Source organism: Pongo pygmaeus, chromosome 1 (assembly GCF_028885625.2).
Source record: "Pongo pygmaeus isolate AG05252 chromosome 1, NHGRI_mPonPyg2-v2.0_pri, whole genome shotgun sequence".
NCBI classification, from domain to species: domain Eukaryota; kingdom Metazoa; phylum Chordata; class Mammalia; order Primates; family Hominidae; genus Pongo; species Pongo pygmaeus.
The window spans coordinates 221,264,997-221,283,666 of NC_072373.2; the positions used below are offsets into that span (position 1 = coordinate 221,264,997).

The 18,670-nt window shown below is 45.8% G+C and overlaps 1 protein-coding gene across 9 annotated transcripts in view; it reads right to left on the reverse strand.

Moving 5' to 3' along the window:
* The window catches only part of NMNAT1 (nicotinamide nucleotide adenylyltransferase 1), a 41,813-nt gene that overhangs the window by 20,511 nt on the left and 2,632 nt on the right, over window positions 1-18,670 (reverse strand). For 2 of the 9 annotated variants that reach the window (XR_008492488.2, XM_054440144.2), the window contains exon 2: window positions 5,611-5,672. The exons of 4 other annotated variants lie outside the window; for them this stretch is intronic. Coding sequence is in view for 2 of the 5 variants with exons in the window: in XM_054440144.2 (XP_054296119.1) it covers window positions 5,611-5,638 (28 nt within the window). In the remaining 3 variants the exon portion in view is untranslated. Of the gene's footprint in view, window positions 1-5,610; window positions 6,591-16,440; window positions 16,461-17,309; window positions 18,283-18,670 lie in introns of those variants that run through there. 3 more of the 9 variants (XM_063668098.1, XM_063668104.1, XM_054440153.2) reach the window with 3 other exon arrangements.

Sequence of the window (18,670 nt, forward strand, 5' to 3'; positions counted from 1 at the left end):
CCAAATGATAACCTATAGTTATTCAGTTTTTCCAGTTAATCTTCGACCTTTGGATATTTAGGTTTTTCTAATTTTTCACTATTACAAACATCTCAAAAAAGAAATAACGGGGGCCAGACGCGGTGGCTCACGCCTGTAATCCCAGCACTTTGGGAGGCCGAGGTGGGCGGATCACGAGGTCAGATGTTCGAGACCAGCCTGGCCAACATAGTGAAACCGTCTCTACTAAAAAATACAAAAATTAGCTGGGCGTGGTGGCGTGCGCCTGTAATCCCAGGTACTTGCGAGGCTGAGGCAGGAGAATTGTTTGAACCTGGGAGATGGAGGTTGCAGTGAGCCTAGATCACACCACTGCACTCCAGACTGGGGGACACAGCAAGACTCCATCTTGGAAAAAAAAAAAGAAATAGTGGGTTAAAAATAAATCTGGAAATTAAGGCTATGCAATGTCTCACTGTGTACGTCTAAGACTTTGCAATACTCAAAACACCTGTGTCAAGACTGTTCATTTGTAGCCCAATAGCAGTCAGACATAACTGCTAGGCTGACCAATTTGCTTTTGTTCAGATTTTATACTGTCAGTGGACAAAGCTAGTGAATGGCGCATCAGGACTAGAATTTAGGTTTCCTGACTCTTAAGCTCTCACCAAGAAGAAAAATGGGAGATAAACTGGAACAGTGTAGATTGGAATTGAGCCCTCTCATAGCTAAGGAGTTGAGAAATATAAACTTTAACCCCTTGGACAATGGGAACCTTTGAAGGTTTCTGAGTAAAGGAGTGACAACAGGGTTCTCAAAATAATATGACATGGGTGTTAAAAACCCTTATTTGGGGCCGGGCGCGGTGGCTCACGCCTGTAATCCCAGCACTTTGGGAGGCCGAGACGGGCGGATCACGAGGTCAGGAGATCGAGACCATCCTGGCTAACACGGTGAAACTCCGTCTCTACTAAAAACACAAAAAATTAGCCGGGCGTGTTGGCTGGCGCCTGTAGTTCCAGCTACTCTGGAGGCTGAGGAGGGAGAATGGCGTGAACCCGGGAGGCGGAGCTTGCAGTGAGCGGAGATCGCGCCACTGCACTCCAGCCTGGGCTACAGAGCGAGACTCCGTCTCAAAAAATAAATAAATAAATAAAACCCTTATTTGGTTGTGTGATCTTGATTTGATCTTTTAACTCTGTCTTTAGGTTATCTGTAAAATGGAGATAATGGGAAGGCCAATCTCAGTTACTTTGAGGATTAATTCTGAGGATAATACATGGCAAGGGGCTTAGCATATTACCTGGCACAGTGTTAAAATGAATGGTAGCTGTTATTTTTTTTTTTCAGACGGAGTCTCGCTCTGTCGCCCAGGCTAGAGTGCAGTGGCGCGATCTCCGCTCACTGCAAGCTCCGCCTCCCAGGTTCATGCCATTCTCCTGCCTCAGCCTCCCAAGTAGCTGGGACTACAGGCGCCCGCCACTACGCCCGGCTAATTTTATGTATTTTTAGTAGAGACGGGGTTTCACCGTGTTAGCCAGGATGGTCTCAATCTTCTGACCTCGTGATCCGCCTGCCTCGGCCTCCCAAAGTGCTGGGATTACAGGCGTGAGCCACCGCGCCCGGCGGCAGCTGTTATTTTTGAGGAAAGTGATGTTACTGATGACAGTGCTGATTTGGAATTCATTGGATGGGATGAAACAAGATAGGAAAGGCAGCCACAAACAGTCAGTGGAAATGGAAATAAGAAAGATACTTGGGGTCCGGGCGCGGTGGGTCACGCCTGTAATCCCAGCATTCTGGGAGGGAGAGGCAGGTGGATCACCTGTGGTTGGGCGTTCGAGACTGGCCTGACCAACATGGAGAAACCCCGTCTCTACTAAAAATACAAAATTAGCCAGGTATGGTGGCGCATGCCCATAATCCCAGCTCCTTGGGAGGCTGAGGCAGAATTGCTTGAACCTGGGAGGTGGAGGTTGCGGTAAACCGAGATCACGCATTGCACTCCAGCCTGGGCAACAAAAGCAAAACTCTGTCTCAAAAAATATATATATACTTGGGGCCTTCTCGAAAGAAGGCACAGTGGTGGGATCACAGGGACACTGCTAACTGTTCTTAGGGAATAAAGGAGAAGGTTCAGTAGTGGTCACTAGGGCATTAGAAAAAAATGAGTTCATCACTAAGAATGATTTAAATGTCTTACTTTTCAGTTACCATCCCAAGTATGATACCATGATTCACTCGGGACTTGTACCCATACCCTTTATCCCTACCCCAGGCCCCCGATACCCATAAAAACTACCAGTGGTATTATGGGAGGGGGTGATGAATGCGACATGCCCATAGTACCCTGAGGCCTACAGAGAAATCAGGGTATCCACCAGCCACTGAGCATGCTCTCAAAGACTGGTGGAGGGGCTGGGTTCAGCTGGCGCCAGACAGACAGCTGGCGTTAGACAACCCCGTCCATCTCAGGTTTCAGTTACTATTCCCAAGAGAGAGATGGAAAAAGGGTAAGGCTGAGTTCAAGAGGTGTGGGTCCTCAAGGGAGCTGCTGCAGTTCTGAAGCAGACTTCAGGGAAGGATGGAACAAACAGCTTTTAGCCCTATACTTGGGGATGAGCTTAGGTTTCCAGGTGATGCCCAAGGGATGTGGAGGGGCTGGGGGAAGCTGATCTCTCAGCATAAAGTAAGCTGTCTTTCTCCCTTGTTACATCTATAACTTGTCTCAAATATCTAGCTCAGTTGCACTAACTGTTAACAAAGCCAACTCGAGCTCACACCAGACTCTCAACCTTCAGAACCACAGAAGAATTAAGGTTACAGCGAGCTCCTATTGCTGCCAAAGGTGGATTTTAAAGAACTAGGGTCTGTCCCTTTCCTGAAGAGTACTTCCTCCATATCCTTGCAGGGCACATGCGCATGCGTATAGGGGCTGTGGCCGATTGATGAATGGGTGCAGCAGTTTGGAAACTCTAACGGGACTGCTCTGGGTCCTCCTTGTCCTGCTCCAGGTGGTCTGGGCCCAGGGTCACCATGATTCACTCTTGTTTGGCCCACATGGCCTATCGCTTGCACTGCTGGCTGCCGAGAACTCACCAGCTCAGGCTGTAAGTGTCCCTCCCCAGCTCACTGTGACAATAAGGAGTTCATTTCTTTCTCTGGCAGTCTTGAGGCTTAAAATTTACTTTTAATTTTAAAATTACTAATCTTGGGCTGGGTACAGTGGCATGTGGCTGTAGTCCCAGCTACTCAGGAGGCTGAGATTGAGCACTGCATTTTGGCCTGGGTAGTTAGTGATCTTTATTATTATTATTATTATTATTTTTGGTAGAGATGGGGTCTCGCTATGTTGCCCAGGCTGGTGTCAAACTCCTGGCCTCAAGCGATCCTCCCACCTTGGCCTCCCATGGTGCTGGGATTAGAAGCACGAGCCACCACACCTGGCCAAAATAACTGATCTTTATGTTTTAAAAACACTGAGGTGTAAATATTAACATAACATTAAGCCAGGTTATTATTATTATTATTATTTTAGAGATAGGGTATTGCTCTGTTGCCTAGGCTGCCGTACGGTGGCACAATCATTGCTCACTGCAGCCTTGAAATCCCAGGCTCAAGAGATCCTCCCGCCTCAGCCTGCCGAGTAGCTAGTACTACAAGCACACACCATCACTCCCGGCTCCAAAGTCAGTGTTTTAAAAATCAACTTTTCAAAAACAATAGTAATTCTGTTTGGCTTTCCCTATCGCATATTTCAGGATGCTCAGTATTAAACCTGTGTTGGCTAAGAGTTAAGTAACGTGGCTGACCTCACCACCTCTCAGGATTTACACCTCTAAAAGGGTGCTATTCCTTTCAAAACAATAACTTTAAGCATGTAGCTATGTTCTTGTTCCAACAATGCTGCCATTAAATACTCTTGGGGGTATATTTTGAAATTGCATATTCTTTTGAGTACCTTCACTGGGGATAAATCTGTCTTCAGAGGTTATATTTGATTTCTGTGAATGTCCTAAAGTTATTCAGTGCTAAACCCAATTAATAAAATAATCAAGGTGAATTTAATAGTTTACAGTGAAGAAGGGAGTTAGAATGATTAGTTAATGGGGAGATTTTCTTTTTTCTTTTTTTTGGTGGACAGAGTCTCATTGTCGCCCAGGCTGGAGTGTGGTGGCGCACGATCTTGGCTCACTGCAACCTCCACCTCCCAGGTTCAAGCCATTCTCCTGCCTCGGCCTCCTGAGTAGCTGGGATTACAGGCGTGCACCACCACACCCAGCTAATTTTTGTATTTTTAGTAGAGACGGGGTTTCACCATGTTGGTCAGGCTGGTCTTGAACTCCTGACCTCATGATCTGCCTACTTTGGACTCCCAAAGTGCTGGGATTACAGGCGTGAGTTACCGCACCCGGCCTCTTTTCCGAGACGGAGTTTCACTCTTGTCCCCAGGCTGGAGTACAATGGCACAATCTAGGCTCACTGCAACCTCCGCCTCCCGGGTTCAAGTGATTCTTCTGCCTCAGCCTCCGGAGTAGCTGGGATTACAGGTGCCCACCACCACACCCAGCTAATTTTTGTATTTTTAGTAGAGATGGGGTTTCAGTATGCTAGCCAGGCTGGTCTCAAATTCCCGATCTCAGGTGATCCACCTGCCTTGGCTTCCCAAAGTGCTGGGATTACAGGCTTAAGCAACTATGCCCGACCAAAATTTTCTTATATGCCATGGAAACTACATACATGTAATCTCAAAAGAATTTCAAAAATGCTTTGAGCAGTAACAATTTTCATTTGCTTGTGCAAGTTGTGGTAGGTAGATTAACTCTCAGTTTGTCAGTTAACAGTCTGTTTCTTCATTTAAAAAATGAAAAACCATAGTCCTATGTTATAGGATTTTGTGCACATTAAATTAGATAATGCATATAAAATGTTTGACACATTTGTCTACCAATTATGAATATTAATAACTTAGTATTACTTGCAGGTTGTTTTACATTAATTTACAGTCATGATAAAGGAACCAAGGTTCTAAAGATTCCCTAAAGATCAGTATCAACAGGCTGGGAGCAGTGGCTCACACCTCCAATCCCAGTACTTTGGGAGACTGAGGCGGGCGGATCACGAGGTCAGGAGTTCGAGACCAACCTGATCAGCATGGTGAAACCCCATCTCTACTAAAAATATAAAAATTAGTCGGGCGTGGTGGTGTGCTTCTGTAGTCCCAGATACTCAGGAGGCTGAGGCAGGAGAACTGCTTGAACCTGGGAGGCAGAGGTTGCAGTGAGCCGAGATCGCACCATTGCACTCCAGCCTAGGTGACAGAGCGAGACTCCATCTCAAAAAAACAAAACAAAACAAAAAATCAGTATTAACAAAGCCTGCTAAATAATAGGAGATCAATAAGTAGTAGCTATTTTAATATTCTTATTGAAGTATTATTAGATAGAATTTTATTAGAATGCAATGGATCTCAATTCAATCAGAAACCCCATCTCTACTAAAAATACAAAATATCATTATGTTTAAAACTTTATCTCTGTAGTTAAATGTAACGTTATCACCAAACAGAACCTGAATTTGGTTTCTGGAAGCTATTTCATCACTAAACGAGTAATGTAAAACGTAACTCACTGTGTCCCATGCAGCCGGGTGACAGCATTCTTGGTTGGAATTACCATTCTGGTTCTCCAGTTCTATATTCTGCTAAGGTAGGTTCTTATACTTGGCAGCTCAACATGCATTTCTCACCTGTGGACATGGCTTGGGTGCTCTCTGAGATTTCTGTTACGTGTTTAATTGCAGCCTGCCCCATTTTTTCTGCCCCTATTATCAAGGGCAATCACCTACTTCACTTCTTTGAAAAGCCAAAAATCTCAATATAGTGAAGATAGCTGTGGGTAAACTGAGCTTAACTTTTAATCCACACTTACTTCTTCTGGTATAGAAAGCCGTTAAATTGGAGACAATGAGGGGACCAATGTCTCAACTTACGGATTCCCTGGAGACCAGTCCCAACGGTCTAGCGTTAGCTAATGTCTGCAGGGCTGAGGGCGACAGGCATGCCCGACCTGATTATTACTTAATACGTTCTTTCAGATTCTGTCTTGGAAATTATTCTTAGTGGAAACAGTCAGTTAATAACTTTAATTCTAAAAAAATCTGAAAACTGAGAATCTACTTAAGTGAGGGGGAGGAACGGGAAGCTGCAACACTCCTTGTAATTAGCCGAACTCAAACTCACCAGCTTCTATTACAGAAAGTCTGTGTAAATAAGTCATTTTTCCTTACTAGAAGTCAGAATTCCCATGAAATAGTTTTTCACCAAAATCGCAAATTAACACGAATTTAAAAAATGGTAAACAAGGGCCGGACGCAGTGGCTCACACCTGTAATCCCAGCACTTTGGGAAGCTGAGGCATGGATCACAAGGTCAATAGTTCAAGACAAGCCTGGCCAACATAGTGAAGCCCAGTCTCGCATGTGGTGCATGCCTGTAATCCCAGCTACTCGGGAGGCTCAGGCAGGAGAACTGCTTGAACCCAGGAGGCGGAGGTTACAGTGAGCCAAGCTTGCGGCACTGTGCTCCAGCCTGGGCAACAGAGTGAGACTCCATCTCAAAAAAAAAAAAAAAAAAAAAAGGTAAACAAGACTGGGCACGGTGGCTCACACCTGTAATCCCAGCACTTTGGGAGGCTGAGGTGGGCAGATCACGTGAGGTTGGGAGTTTGAGACCAGCCTGACCAACATGGAGAAACCCCGTCTGTATTAAAAATACAAAATTAGCCCGATGTGCTGGTACATTCCTGTAATCCCAGCTACTCAGGAGGCTGAGGCAGGCGAATTGCTTGAACCCGGGAGGTGGAGGTTGCAGTGAGCTGAGATCCCACCATTGAACTCCGGCCTGGGCAACAAGAGTAAAACTCCAACTCAAAAAAAAAAGAAAAAGAAAAAGAAAAAAAAAAAAGAAGGCCAGACGCAGTGGCTCATGCCTGTAATCCTAGCATTTTGGGGGGCTAAGGCGGGTGGATCACAAGGTCAGGAGTTTGAGATCAGCTTGACCAACATGGTGAAACCCCATCTCAACTAAAAATACAAAAATTATCCAGGCATGGTTGCATGTGCCTGTAATCCTAGATACTCAGGAGGCTGAGGCAGGAGAATCGCTTGAACCTCGGAGGTGGAGGTTGCAGTGAGCCAAGATCACACCATTACATTCCAGCCTGGGTGACAGAGTGAGACTCCGTCTCAAAAAAAAAAAAAAAAGGTAAACAAGGCCAGGATCAGTGGCTCATGCCTGTAATCCAAGAACTTTGGGAGGCTGAGATGGGCGGATCACCTGAGGTCGGGAGTTCGAGACCAGCTTGGACAACATGATGAAACCTCATCTCTACTAAAAATACAAAATATTAGCCAGGTGTGGTGGCACACGCCTGTAATCCTAGCTACTGAAGAAGCTGAGGCATGAGAATCGCTTGAACCCAGGAGGTGGAGGTTGCAGGGAGCTGAGATTGTGCAACTGCACTCCAGCTTCAGTGACAGAACAAGATTCTGTCTCAAAAAAAAAAAAAGAAAAAAAAAAGGTAAACCAATCACTTGAGGTCAGGGTTTCGAGATCAGCATGGCCAACATGATGAAACCCCATCTCTACTAAAAATACAAAAGTTAGCCGGGCGTGGTGGCACGTGCCTGTAATCCCAGCTACTGGGAAGGCAGAGGCACAAGAATTGCCTGAACCTGGGAGGCAGAGGTTGCAGTGAGCAGAGATCACACCACTGCACTCCAGCCTGGGTGACAAAGTAAAACTCTGTCTCAAAAAAAAAAAAAAAAAAAAGAAAAGAAAGAAACATGGTAAACACTATTTATTTACCAATGATGACATTAATAACTCTTACTATTATTTATGGACTGTTTTGTAGCATTCATTTACAGTCATGGTAAAGGAACCAAGTTTCTCAAGAGAAGTGAGTTGCCTACAGCCAAGATGAACCCAGTGCCAGAATAAGAATTAGAGTTCAAGGATTAGTGCCTTTTGGTCTTACGCTTATACCACAGATTTCCTGTAATAAGTAATAAATTAATGTATCACCCAGTTTATTGACTTTTAGGCCCAGATCTTCCCGATATTGCAGCCAACCTCTCCTGTACAACCTGGTTGGTAATATCATCTTTACCTTCTTCACAATTGGTAAGTGTGTAGTTATCTGTCAAGCATTTATTAAGTATCTACTACAAACAGTAGCCAGACACTGCTAGAATAAAAATTGGTAGGACAGAGCTCTCTGCTCTTCAGGAACTCACAGACTAAAATTTAAAAAACAACTCACATCTAAAATTCAGGTGAGAGGAATCTTTAAAAACTTCATAAGTATCTCTTTCAGTTGTTCTTTTTTTTTTTTTTTTTCGAGATGGAGTTTCATTCTTGTTGCCCAGGCTGGAGTGCAATGGTGCAATGTTGGCTCACTGCAACCTCTGCCTCCCGGGTTCAAGTGATTCTCCTGCTTCAGCCTCCCTAGTAGCTGGAATTACAGGCATGCGCCACCACACCCAGCTAATTTTGTATTTTTAGTAAAGAAGGGGTTTCTTTTTTTTTTTTTTTTGAGACGAAGTCTCACTCTTGTCCCCAGGCAGGAGTGCAATGGCGTGATCTCAGCTCACTGCAACCTCCGCCTCCCGGGTTCAAGCAATTCTCCTGCCTCAGCCTCCCGAGTAGCTGGGATTACAGGTGCATACCACCACGCCTGGCTAATTCTTAGCATTTTAAGTAGAGATGGGGTTTCACCATGTTGGCCAGGCTGGTCTCAAACTCCTGACCTCAGGTGATCCGCCTGCCTCAGCCTCCCAAAGTGCTGGGATTACAGGCGTGAGCCAGCACACCTGGCCTCTCTTTTAGTTGTTCTATAATTTGAGTACGAAACCAAATTAAGTTAAATACAAATTCCTTTTTTTTGGAGACCGAGTCTTGCTGTGTCGCCAGGCTGGAGTGCAGTGGTGCAATCTTGGCTCACTGCAACCTCCACCTCCTGGGTTCAAGCGATTCTCGTGCTTCAGCCTCCCGAGTAGCTGGGATTACAGGCACGTGCCACCACACCAACCTAATGTTTGTATTTTTAGTAGAGACGGGGTGTCACCATGTTGGCCAGGATGGTCTCGATCTCCTGACCTCGTGATCTGCCCACCTCAGACTCCCAAAGTGCTGGAATTACAGGCATGAGCCACCACGCCTGGCCCAAATTCCTCCTGCTATAAAATTCTTTAGTGTTATAATATTAAAGTATCAGGTTTTTCATTCAATAAATAGTTATTGATCAAGAGATGATTCTGGGTAGAAAAACAAGGACAATGGCAACTTGAAGTCAAAAAGTGATATAGGGCTGGGTCCAGTGGCTCATGCCTGTAACCACAACACTTTGAGGCTGAGGTGGGAGGATCACGTGAAGTCAGGAGTTCAAGACCAGCCTGGGCAACATGGTGAGACATCAGCTCTACAAAAAATAGAAAAAGTTAGCTGGGCATCGTGTCATGCACCTGTAGTCCCAGCTACTTGGGAGGCTGAAGTAAGAGGGTCACTAAAGCCCGGGAGGTGGAGGGTACAGTGAGTCATGTCATTGCACTCCAGCCTGAGTGACAGGGGGAGTCCCTATCTCCAAAAAAAAAAGGACACAGAGTTGTCTCTATTCTCAACATTCTGAAATGTGGAGAAGTTTAAGAAATATTTTAGCTAATCTATCTTAATTATATTTTCCTTTGAATGTGCTTTTAAGAGTGATGTATGGGCCGGGCGTGGTGGCTCATGCCTATAATCCCAGCACTTTGGGAGGCCGAGGCAGGTGGATCACCTGAGGTCAGAAGTTCAAGACCAGCCTGGTCAACATGGCAAAATCTCTTCTCTACTAAAAATACAAAAATTAGCTGGGTATGATGGCGCATGCCTGTAGTCCCAGCTACGATGGGGACTGTGGCAGGAGGATTGCTTGAACCTGGGAGATGCAGGTTGCAGTGAGCCAAGATCATGCCACTGCACTCCAGCCTGGGCAACAGAGCAAGACTCTGTCTCAAAAAAAAAAAAAAAAAAAAAGAGTGATGTATTTCAGCAAAAACTATGTCCGAATTTTTTAAAATGAAAAAATAGGGCCGCGTGTGGTGGCTCATGCCTGCAATTCCAGCACTTCGGGCGGCCAAGGCAGATGGATCACCTGAGGTCAGGAGTTCGAGACCAGCCTGGCCAACATGATGAAACCCTGTCTCTACTAAAAATACAAAAATTAGCTAAGCGTGGTGGCACACGCCTGTAGTCCCAGCTACTCGGGAGGCTGAGGCAGGAGAATTGCTTGAACCCAGGAGGCAGAGGTTGCAGTCAGCCGAGATCACGCCACTGCATTCCAGCCTGGCAACAGAGTGAGACTCCATCTCAAAAAAAAAACAAAATTAGCTGGGTGTGGTGGCGCAGGCCTGTAATCCCAGCTACTCACGAGGCTGGGGCAGGAGAATCACTTGAGCCTGGGAGGCAGAGGATGCAGTGAACTGAGATGGCGCCACTGTACTCCAGCCTGGCGACAGAGCAAGACTCCGTCTCAAAAAAAAAAAGGCCGCGCGCAGTGGCTCACACCTGTAATACCAACATTTTGGGAGGCCGAGGTGGGTGGATCACAGGGACAGGAGATCGAGACCATCCTGGCTAATGCGGTGAAACCCCGTCTCTACTAAAAATACAAAAAAAATTAGCCGGGTGTGGTGGCGGGCGCCTGTAGTTCCAGCTACTCAGGAGGCTGAGGCAGGAGAATGGCGTGAACCCGGGAGGCGGAGCTTGCAGTGAGCCGAGATCGCGTCACTGCACTCCAGCCTGGGCAACAGAGCAAGACTCCGTCTCAAAAAAAAAAACATGCGTACAATCTATATCAAAGGAAAAATTAGTTTGCCCAGACTGGACATTTCTGTTGCATTTAGGTTTGCATTCAAGAATATGTTTCTAGCCGGGCGTGGTGGCTCACGCCTATAATCCCAGCACTTTGGGAGGCCGAGGTGGGCAGATCACCTGAGGTCAGGAGTTCGAGACTAGCCTGGCCAACATGGTGAAACCCTGTCTCTACTAAAAATACAAAAAATTACCCAGAAGTGGTGGTGCACACCTATAATCCCACCTACTAGGGAGGCTGAGGCAGGAGAATCGCTTGAACCCGGGAGGCAGAGGTCACAGTGAGCTGAGATTGTGCCACTGCACTCCAGCCTGGGTGACAGAGTGAGATTCTGTCTTAAAAAAAAAAAAAAAAAAAAAGAATATGTTTCTTTCTGAGATGATTAAACCTAAAAACTGATGCTGTTCCTCTGTCTTTTTAAGTTTTACTGTGCTGTTTGTTCAGATGGAGCCACTGCCACGGGCACTGAAGTGGATGTTTTCTGCATTTGGTGTGGGATCCTTCAGTGAAGGAGTCTGTACTATGGTGTTAACAGTTTTGGCAACACTGTGTATGTTTTTAAACAATGAATTTCTTTTTTTTTCTTTGAGACAGAGTCTCACTCTGTCACCCCAGCTGGAGTGCAGTGGCGCGATCTGTGCTCACTGCAAGCTCCGCCTCCCAGGTTCACGCCATTCTCCTGCCTCAGCCTCCTGAGTAGCTGGGACTACAGGTGCCCGCCACCATGCCCGGCTAATTTTTTGTATTTTTTTTTAGTAGAGATGGGGTTTCACCATGTTAGCCAGGATGGTCTCGATCTCCTGACCTCGTGATCCGCCCACCTCAGCCTCCCAAAGTGCTGGGATTACAGGCGTGAGCCATAAACAATGAATTTCTAAAGGCTTATCTTAATCTGAAAGTTTGGCTGTAAATAATATGTCTTCAATATTTATTTTCTACTGACACCAAAAGAAGAGATACGTGGAGATGGAATACCTAATTAGGCACATGTCACAGTTAAAACATTTCACTGGGGAAAGTTTAAAAATTCTACAAGAGATTTTTGTTTTTGTAGGTGAATTCTACTTGACTAGAGCTTCGAAAAGTAGTTAAGATATTAATCAACAGTGAAACAGGCTGGGCACAGTGGCTCACGCCTCTAATTCCAGTACTTTGGAAGGCTGAGGCAGGCAGATCGCCTGAGCCCAGGAGATGAAGACCAGCATAGGCAATGTGGCGAAACCCCATCTCTATAAAAATTACAAAAATTAGCTGGGTCTGGTGGCACATGCCTGTAGTCCCAGCTGCTTGGGAGGCTGAGGCAGGAGGATCCCGTGAACCCAGGAAGTCAAGGCTGCAGTGAGCCATGCTCACACCACTGCACTCTGGCCTAGATGACAAAGCAACATCTTGTCTCAAAACAAACAAACAAACAACAACAACAACAAAAAACAGTGAAGCTGTTGGATTGGGTTTGACACAGTAAACAGCAAGACTTCTATTTCTTGCTAAATTGGCACCTTCATTTAAATCCTTGTGGCAAAACATTTTTAACACATTCTGATTAAAAGACAACGTATTCCTCATAGCACCTTTTCTCTCTCAAATGTAGGAAAAAACAACCCCTGAACTTTACTACTTGTCTGTGCGGCTGTCGGTGAGCAGCTTAGCTTCTACAGGTAAGAAAGAAAACTTCCCAAGTAACCTATCCTTGTCAAAGGCTTACCAGTCCTTCGAGGCAAGTAACTACTCAACCAGCACTGTGACTGTAATGTTGCAAGGAGAATATTAAGCTCTAGTTCCTCTTTTTTTTTTTTTGAAACGGAGTCTCATTTTGTTGCTTAAGCTGGAGTGCAGTGGCGTGATCTTGGCTCACGGCAACCTCCTCCTCCTGGATTAAAGCAATTCTTCTGCCTCAGCCTCCCCAGTAGCTGGAATTAAAGGTGTGTGCCACTATGCCTGGATAATTTTGGTATTTTTAGTAGAGATGGGGTTTCGCCATGTTGGCCAGGCTAGTCTTGAACTCCTGACCTCAACTGATCCACCCGTCTCAGCCTCCCAAAGTGCTGGGATTATAGCTGTGAACCTCTGTGCCCACACCCTAGTTCCTCTTAAAGCAAGAGATCCAAGAAGCTAAAAAGTATGAAAAGCAAAGCAAACAGGGGGAGGGGAGGGTTAGGATGGGATATGAAAAGCCATCCTTCTCACATTACTTCTACTGCATTTAATGAGATCCTATTCTTCATCCTGTAGTGCTTTTCTCAGGCCTGGGGCTGATCTGGTGGGCCAGGGTGACCTGTCAAAGGCCAGATGCTAACCCAACAGTCTGAACCATCTGGGTCCTGTTTTTCCTGTCTGAGATACTCGTCTCTACCAGGCTGGGCCTGTTCCAGCAGCACTGCCACCTATCGGCCATCACACGACCATCTCCTATCCTGCTATTTCAGCTGAACAGAAGAGCCAATAACAGGAAGCATGTCAAAATCAGTCATTTAGTAGAAAACTGCATTATGCCAGGCGTGGTGGTTCATGCCTATAATCTCAACACTTTGGGAGGCCAAGGTGGGCGGATCACTTGAGGTCAGGAGTTCGAGATCAGCCTGACCAACACGTCGAAACCCTGTCGCTACTAAAAATACAAAAATTAGCCAGGCATGGTTGCAGGTGCTTGTAATCCCAGCTACTTGGGAGGCTGAGGGAGGAGAATCACTTGAACCCGGGAGGCAGAGGTTGTAGTGAGCCGAGATTGCGTCACTGCCCTCCAGCCTGGGTGACAGAGCGAGACTCTATCTCAAAAGAAAGAAAAAGAAAGCTGCATTTAAGTATTAATGAGCACTCACTGACAATGGATAAAAAGAAACAGTTCCACTGAAATCACAGGACTGACATCATAACCCAATTCACCCCAAATAAAGATCTCCTATCAAATACTTTCACAATGATTATTTTGACTTTTTAAACCTCATTTTTTGTTCAATGAAGTTAAGTGGCATCAGCTGGGAGATTGCTATAGAAATAAGTGCTGACAAAGAGGAAGGAAAATAGAAATCTTAGTAATGAACAAAGGTTTAGTTTCAAAAGACCCCAGTAATTCAGATTGTCTTTAAACAAGGTCAATTTATTGCTTCTTTAAGAATGTAGTGGGGCCAGACGCGGTGGCTCATGCCTGTAATCCCAGCACTTTGAGAGGCCGAGGTGGGCGAATCACTTGAGGTCAGGAGTTTGAGACTAACCTTGCCAACATGGTGAAACTCCGTCTCCACTAAAACAAAAAACAACAACAACAACAAAAAGATACATATATACACATACATATATATATATACACAAAAATTGGCTGGGCATCTTGGTGTGTACCTGTAATCCCAGCTACTCGGGAGGCTGAGGCAGGAGAATCGCTTGAACCCAGGAGGTGGAGGTTGCAGTGAGCAAAGATTGCGCCACTGCACTCTAGCCTGGGTGAAGAGCGAGACTCCATTTCAAAAAAAAAAAAAAAAAAAAAAAAGGCAGTGGAAGATTTTACAGTAAAAATAATCACAACCTCCCCCTTATAGATTATAACAATCTTCTGCATCATGACAGCTAATTGTTTTCTAGAGAAAATAGCTAAGTGACCTGCATTGTGTTTTGTCTCTTTTTTTTTGAGACAGAGTCTTGTTCTGTCGCCCAGGCTGGAGTGCAGTGGTGTGATTTCGGCTCACTGCAATCTCCGCCTCCCCAGTTCAAGTGATTCTGCCTCAGCCTCCCTCATAGCTGGGATTACAGGTGCCTGCCACCATGCCCAGCTAATTTTTGTATTTTTAGTAGAGACGGGGTTTCACCATGTTGGCCAGGCTGGTCTCGAACACCTGACCTCAGGTGATCCACCCACCTCGGCCTCCCAAAGTGCTGGGATTACAGGCGTGAGCCACTGTAGCCAGCCGTGTTTTGTCTTTTTACTTCTGTGTATATTTAACAATTCCGGGCCAGGCACAGTGGCTGACGCCTGTAATCCCAGCATTTTGGGAGGCCAGGTGGGTGAATCACCTGAGGTCAGGAGTTTGAGACCAGCCTGGCCAACATGGTGAAACCCTGTCTCTACTAAAAATACAAAAAATTAGCCAGGCATGGTGGCGGGTGCCTATACCAGCTACTTAGGAGGCTAAGGCAGGAGAATCACATGAACCCAGGAGGCGGAGGTTGCAGTGAGCTGAGATGGGGCCATTGCACTCCAGCCTAGGCAACAAGAGTAAAACTCTGTCTCAAAAACAAAAAAACAAAAAAAAAATTCTGAAGTATTTTTGGTAGGGACTAGTTACTCACAAATGGTCCCAATGTCATTAAGGACTGGATACAACTTCATTTTGAGGCAGGGTCTCGCTCTATCACCCAGGCTGGAATACAATGGCACAGTCACTGCAACCTCCACCTCCTGGGCTCAAGCCATCCTCCCACCTCAGCCCTCACCCCAAGTAGCTGGGACTACAGGTATGCCCCACCAGACCTGGCTACTCTTTTGTATCTTTTTGTAGAGACAAAGTTTCACTATATTGCCCAGACTGGTCTCGAACTCCTGGGCTCAAGCATCCGCCCACCTTGACCTCCCAAAGTGTTGGGATTACGGGCATGAGACACCTCACCTGGCCGACAACTCCGTTTCTTGAGAAAAGGAACAGTACTAATGGGCAAGAAGAATGTATTCAGTATAAAGTCTCCCAAAGCATCTCTGACAGGGCATAGCACCTGAACACATGGAAATGACTGTTCATCTGTTCTCTTCTGGAGAGGTTACCTAATATACACCCACTATCCCTTGACACCACTAACATTTTCTGAGCACCTTCCACATCCCAGACACAGCACTAAGTTAGGAATTAGAAATGCGAACAATCACACAATAAGAATGAAATTCCTTTGAAGTAATTAAATTACCATGATTAACAGAAATTATTTAGAAACAACACATTCTCTAGACCTCATCAACCACTGCAGGGCTTTGAGCAGAGGAGTGACATGATCTACATATTTTTTAGACAGTGTCTCACTCTGTCACCCAGGCTGGAGTGTAATGGCGCAATCTCGGCTCACTGCAACCTCCACCTCCCAGGTTCAAGCAATTCTTCTCCCCCCTCAGCCTCCTGGTAGCTGGAATTACAGGCGCGTGCCACCACACCCAGCTAATTCTTGTATTTTTAGTACAGACAGGGTTTTGTCATGTTGGCCAAGTGATTTGCCTGCCTCGGCCTCCCAAAGCACTGGGAATCCAGGCATGAGCCACTGCACCCAGCGAGAATGTTCTAAGCAAAGGTAATAGTGCAAGAGTTCCAAGGCAGATGCGTGCCTGTCACGCTGCAGGAAGAGATGAAGCCCAGCATGGCTGGAACAGAGTAACTGATGGAGGAATAGCAGACACAGAGAGGTAAGAGGAAGACACTGCAGGGCTTTGAGCAGAGGAGTGACATGATCTGACATATTTTTAAGGATCTCTGGCAATTGAAGCTGAAAACAGAATGTAGGGAGAGGCAAGGGTACAAGTGAAGACACAAGATGGGAGGCTACTGCAATAATCCAGGTGACAGGTGATGCTGACCTGGCCCTGATGGTGGCAGCAAAGTGGTAAGACGTCATTTGATTCTGGGTGTATTTGGAACACACAGCCAATGTGATTTGCAATGGATGGGATGTGGGCTGTGAAAGAAAGAAGAGTCAAGGATGACTCCAAAAGTTTTTGGCCTAAGCAGCTAAAATAACAGTAGTACTTTTAATTGAGAAGAGAATGACAGTGAAGCATGATGGCGTGTGCCTGTAATCCTAGCTACTTGGGACCTTGAGAGCTTGTTTGGAGGTTCTAGCAGGGGAACACAGCTACTTATATACCCTTGACCAAATACCAGTCCTCCTCTATTGAGGATGGTCGTTCTCTTTGACTCAGTGCACAGCTTCAGGAGGGACATACATGGAGCAGTGAGGGAGGAAGGAGACACTGGCCTAGCCAGCCAGATCAGCCGGATCAACCCTGGTGATCAACGGGGTGAGAGATGTCACAGCCAGATTGCCCTCACATCCTACTTGGGAGGCTGAGGTGGGAGGATCACCTAAGTCTAGGAGTTCAAGGCTGCAGTGAACCATGATCATGCCATTGTACTCCAGCCTGGGCAACACAGCAAGACCCTGTCTCCAAAAAAAGAGAACAGAAAGATGTCTATGGAGTGGGCTTGAGGGGACTATCAGGAGTTCAGTTTACAGAGAAGTGAAGTTTGAGACATCTATTAGATATCCAAGTGGTGACACTAAGTAGGCAAATGGAGAACAAAGCCAAGTTCAGGGGAGAGGTATAGACATACAACAGACTAGAGATTTGGATATATCTGCATACAGATGGTGTATTTGTCTGCTTGGGCTGTCATACTAAAATACCACAGACTGGGTGACTTAAACAACAGAAATTTACTTTCTTACCGTTCTGGAGACTAGAAGCCCAAGATCAAGGTTTTGGCCAATTTAGTCTGTGGTGGCAGCTCTGTTCCTGTCTTGTACATGGCCACCTTCTTGCTAGTTCTCACGTGATCTTTCTTCAGTATGTAAGGGTAAGGGGCAAGCTCTCCGTTCACTCTTCTGATAAGGACACTAGTCCTATCGGATCAGGGCCCCACACCTATGACCTCATTTAACCTTAATTACTTCCTTACTCCAAATACAACCACACCTAGAGTGACATCTTTGATTCTAAAACTTCATGTTCTTACCTGTTACGCAACACTTACAATGGTACAAGCTATTTAAGGCAGACATTTGAAAGAGGCCCAAGTGTTCAGAGAGCCTTTGGCTCCTGGTACTTCTTATTAGCCACTCAAGTTTCATCTGCCCCAGCATTTTCCCTACCTAGGTGGAGCAACTTGTGTTCTCTGGGCTCCCATCCCAAGACCAAGCTGAAGTGTCCTCAACTCCTCCAGCTGCCAAGGAGCATTTATCTGGTTTCCCAGTGACTCCCAGTCTGGAGGTTACTTTCCCCAGTGCTGTCTCCCATGGTTTCCTACCTAACATCTTATTTCTCTTTCTCCAGTTTCTTCTCTGCCTTCTGTCTGAAGGCTTGTATTCTATTTTTGTTTCAGAATGAATTTCTCTTATGCATTAGAAATGTTTTCATTGTCCATTAACTCTAAACAAGAACCCAAAGGCATATTAAAAAAACCCTTAGCATAGAACTGCTGAATGACTAAGTCACGGAGAAGAACAGGCAAATACCTCCACTGCTTCGAAGACTGCACACGCTAAAACTACACAAATGCCAGAACAGAACACCGGATTATCCTTATCAAAATTAGGGGAAGGCCAGGTGGGGTGGCTCGTGCCTGTAATTCCGGCACTTTGCAGGGCCAAGGTGGGAGGATTACTTGAGCCCAAGAGTTTGAAACCAGCCTGGGCAACACGACAAAAAATACAAAAACTAGCCAGATGTGGTGGCATGCACCTGATGTCCCAGCTACTAGGGAGGCTGAGGTGCAAGGATCACTTGAGCCTGAGAGATTAAGGCTGCAGTGAGCCGTGATCGTGTCACTGTACTCCAGCCTGGGTGATAGGGCAAACAAAAACAAAAATTAAAAAATCAGGGAAAGTACACTGTGAACAAGTGTTTATTCAGCAAATTTTTCAAATTATTATTTTTTTTTTTTGAGACCGAGTCTCGCCCTGTAGCCCAGGCTGAAGAGCACGATCTCGGCTCACTGCAACCTCCTCCTGCTGGGTTCAAGCAATTCTCCTGCCTCAGCCTCCTGAGTAGCTGGGACTACAGGCACACGCCACCATGCACAGCTAACTTT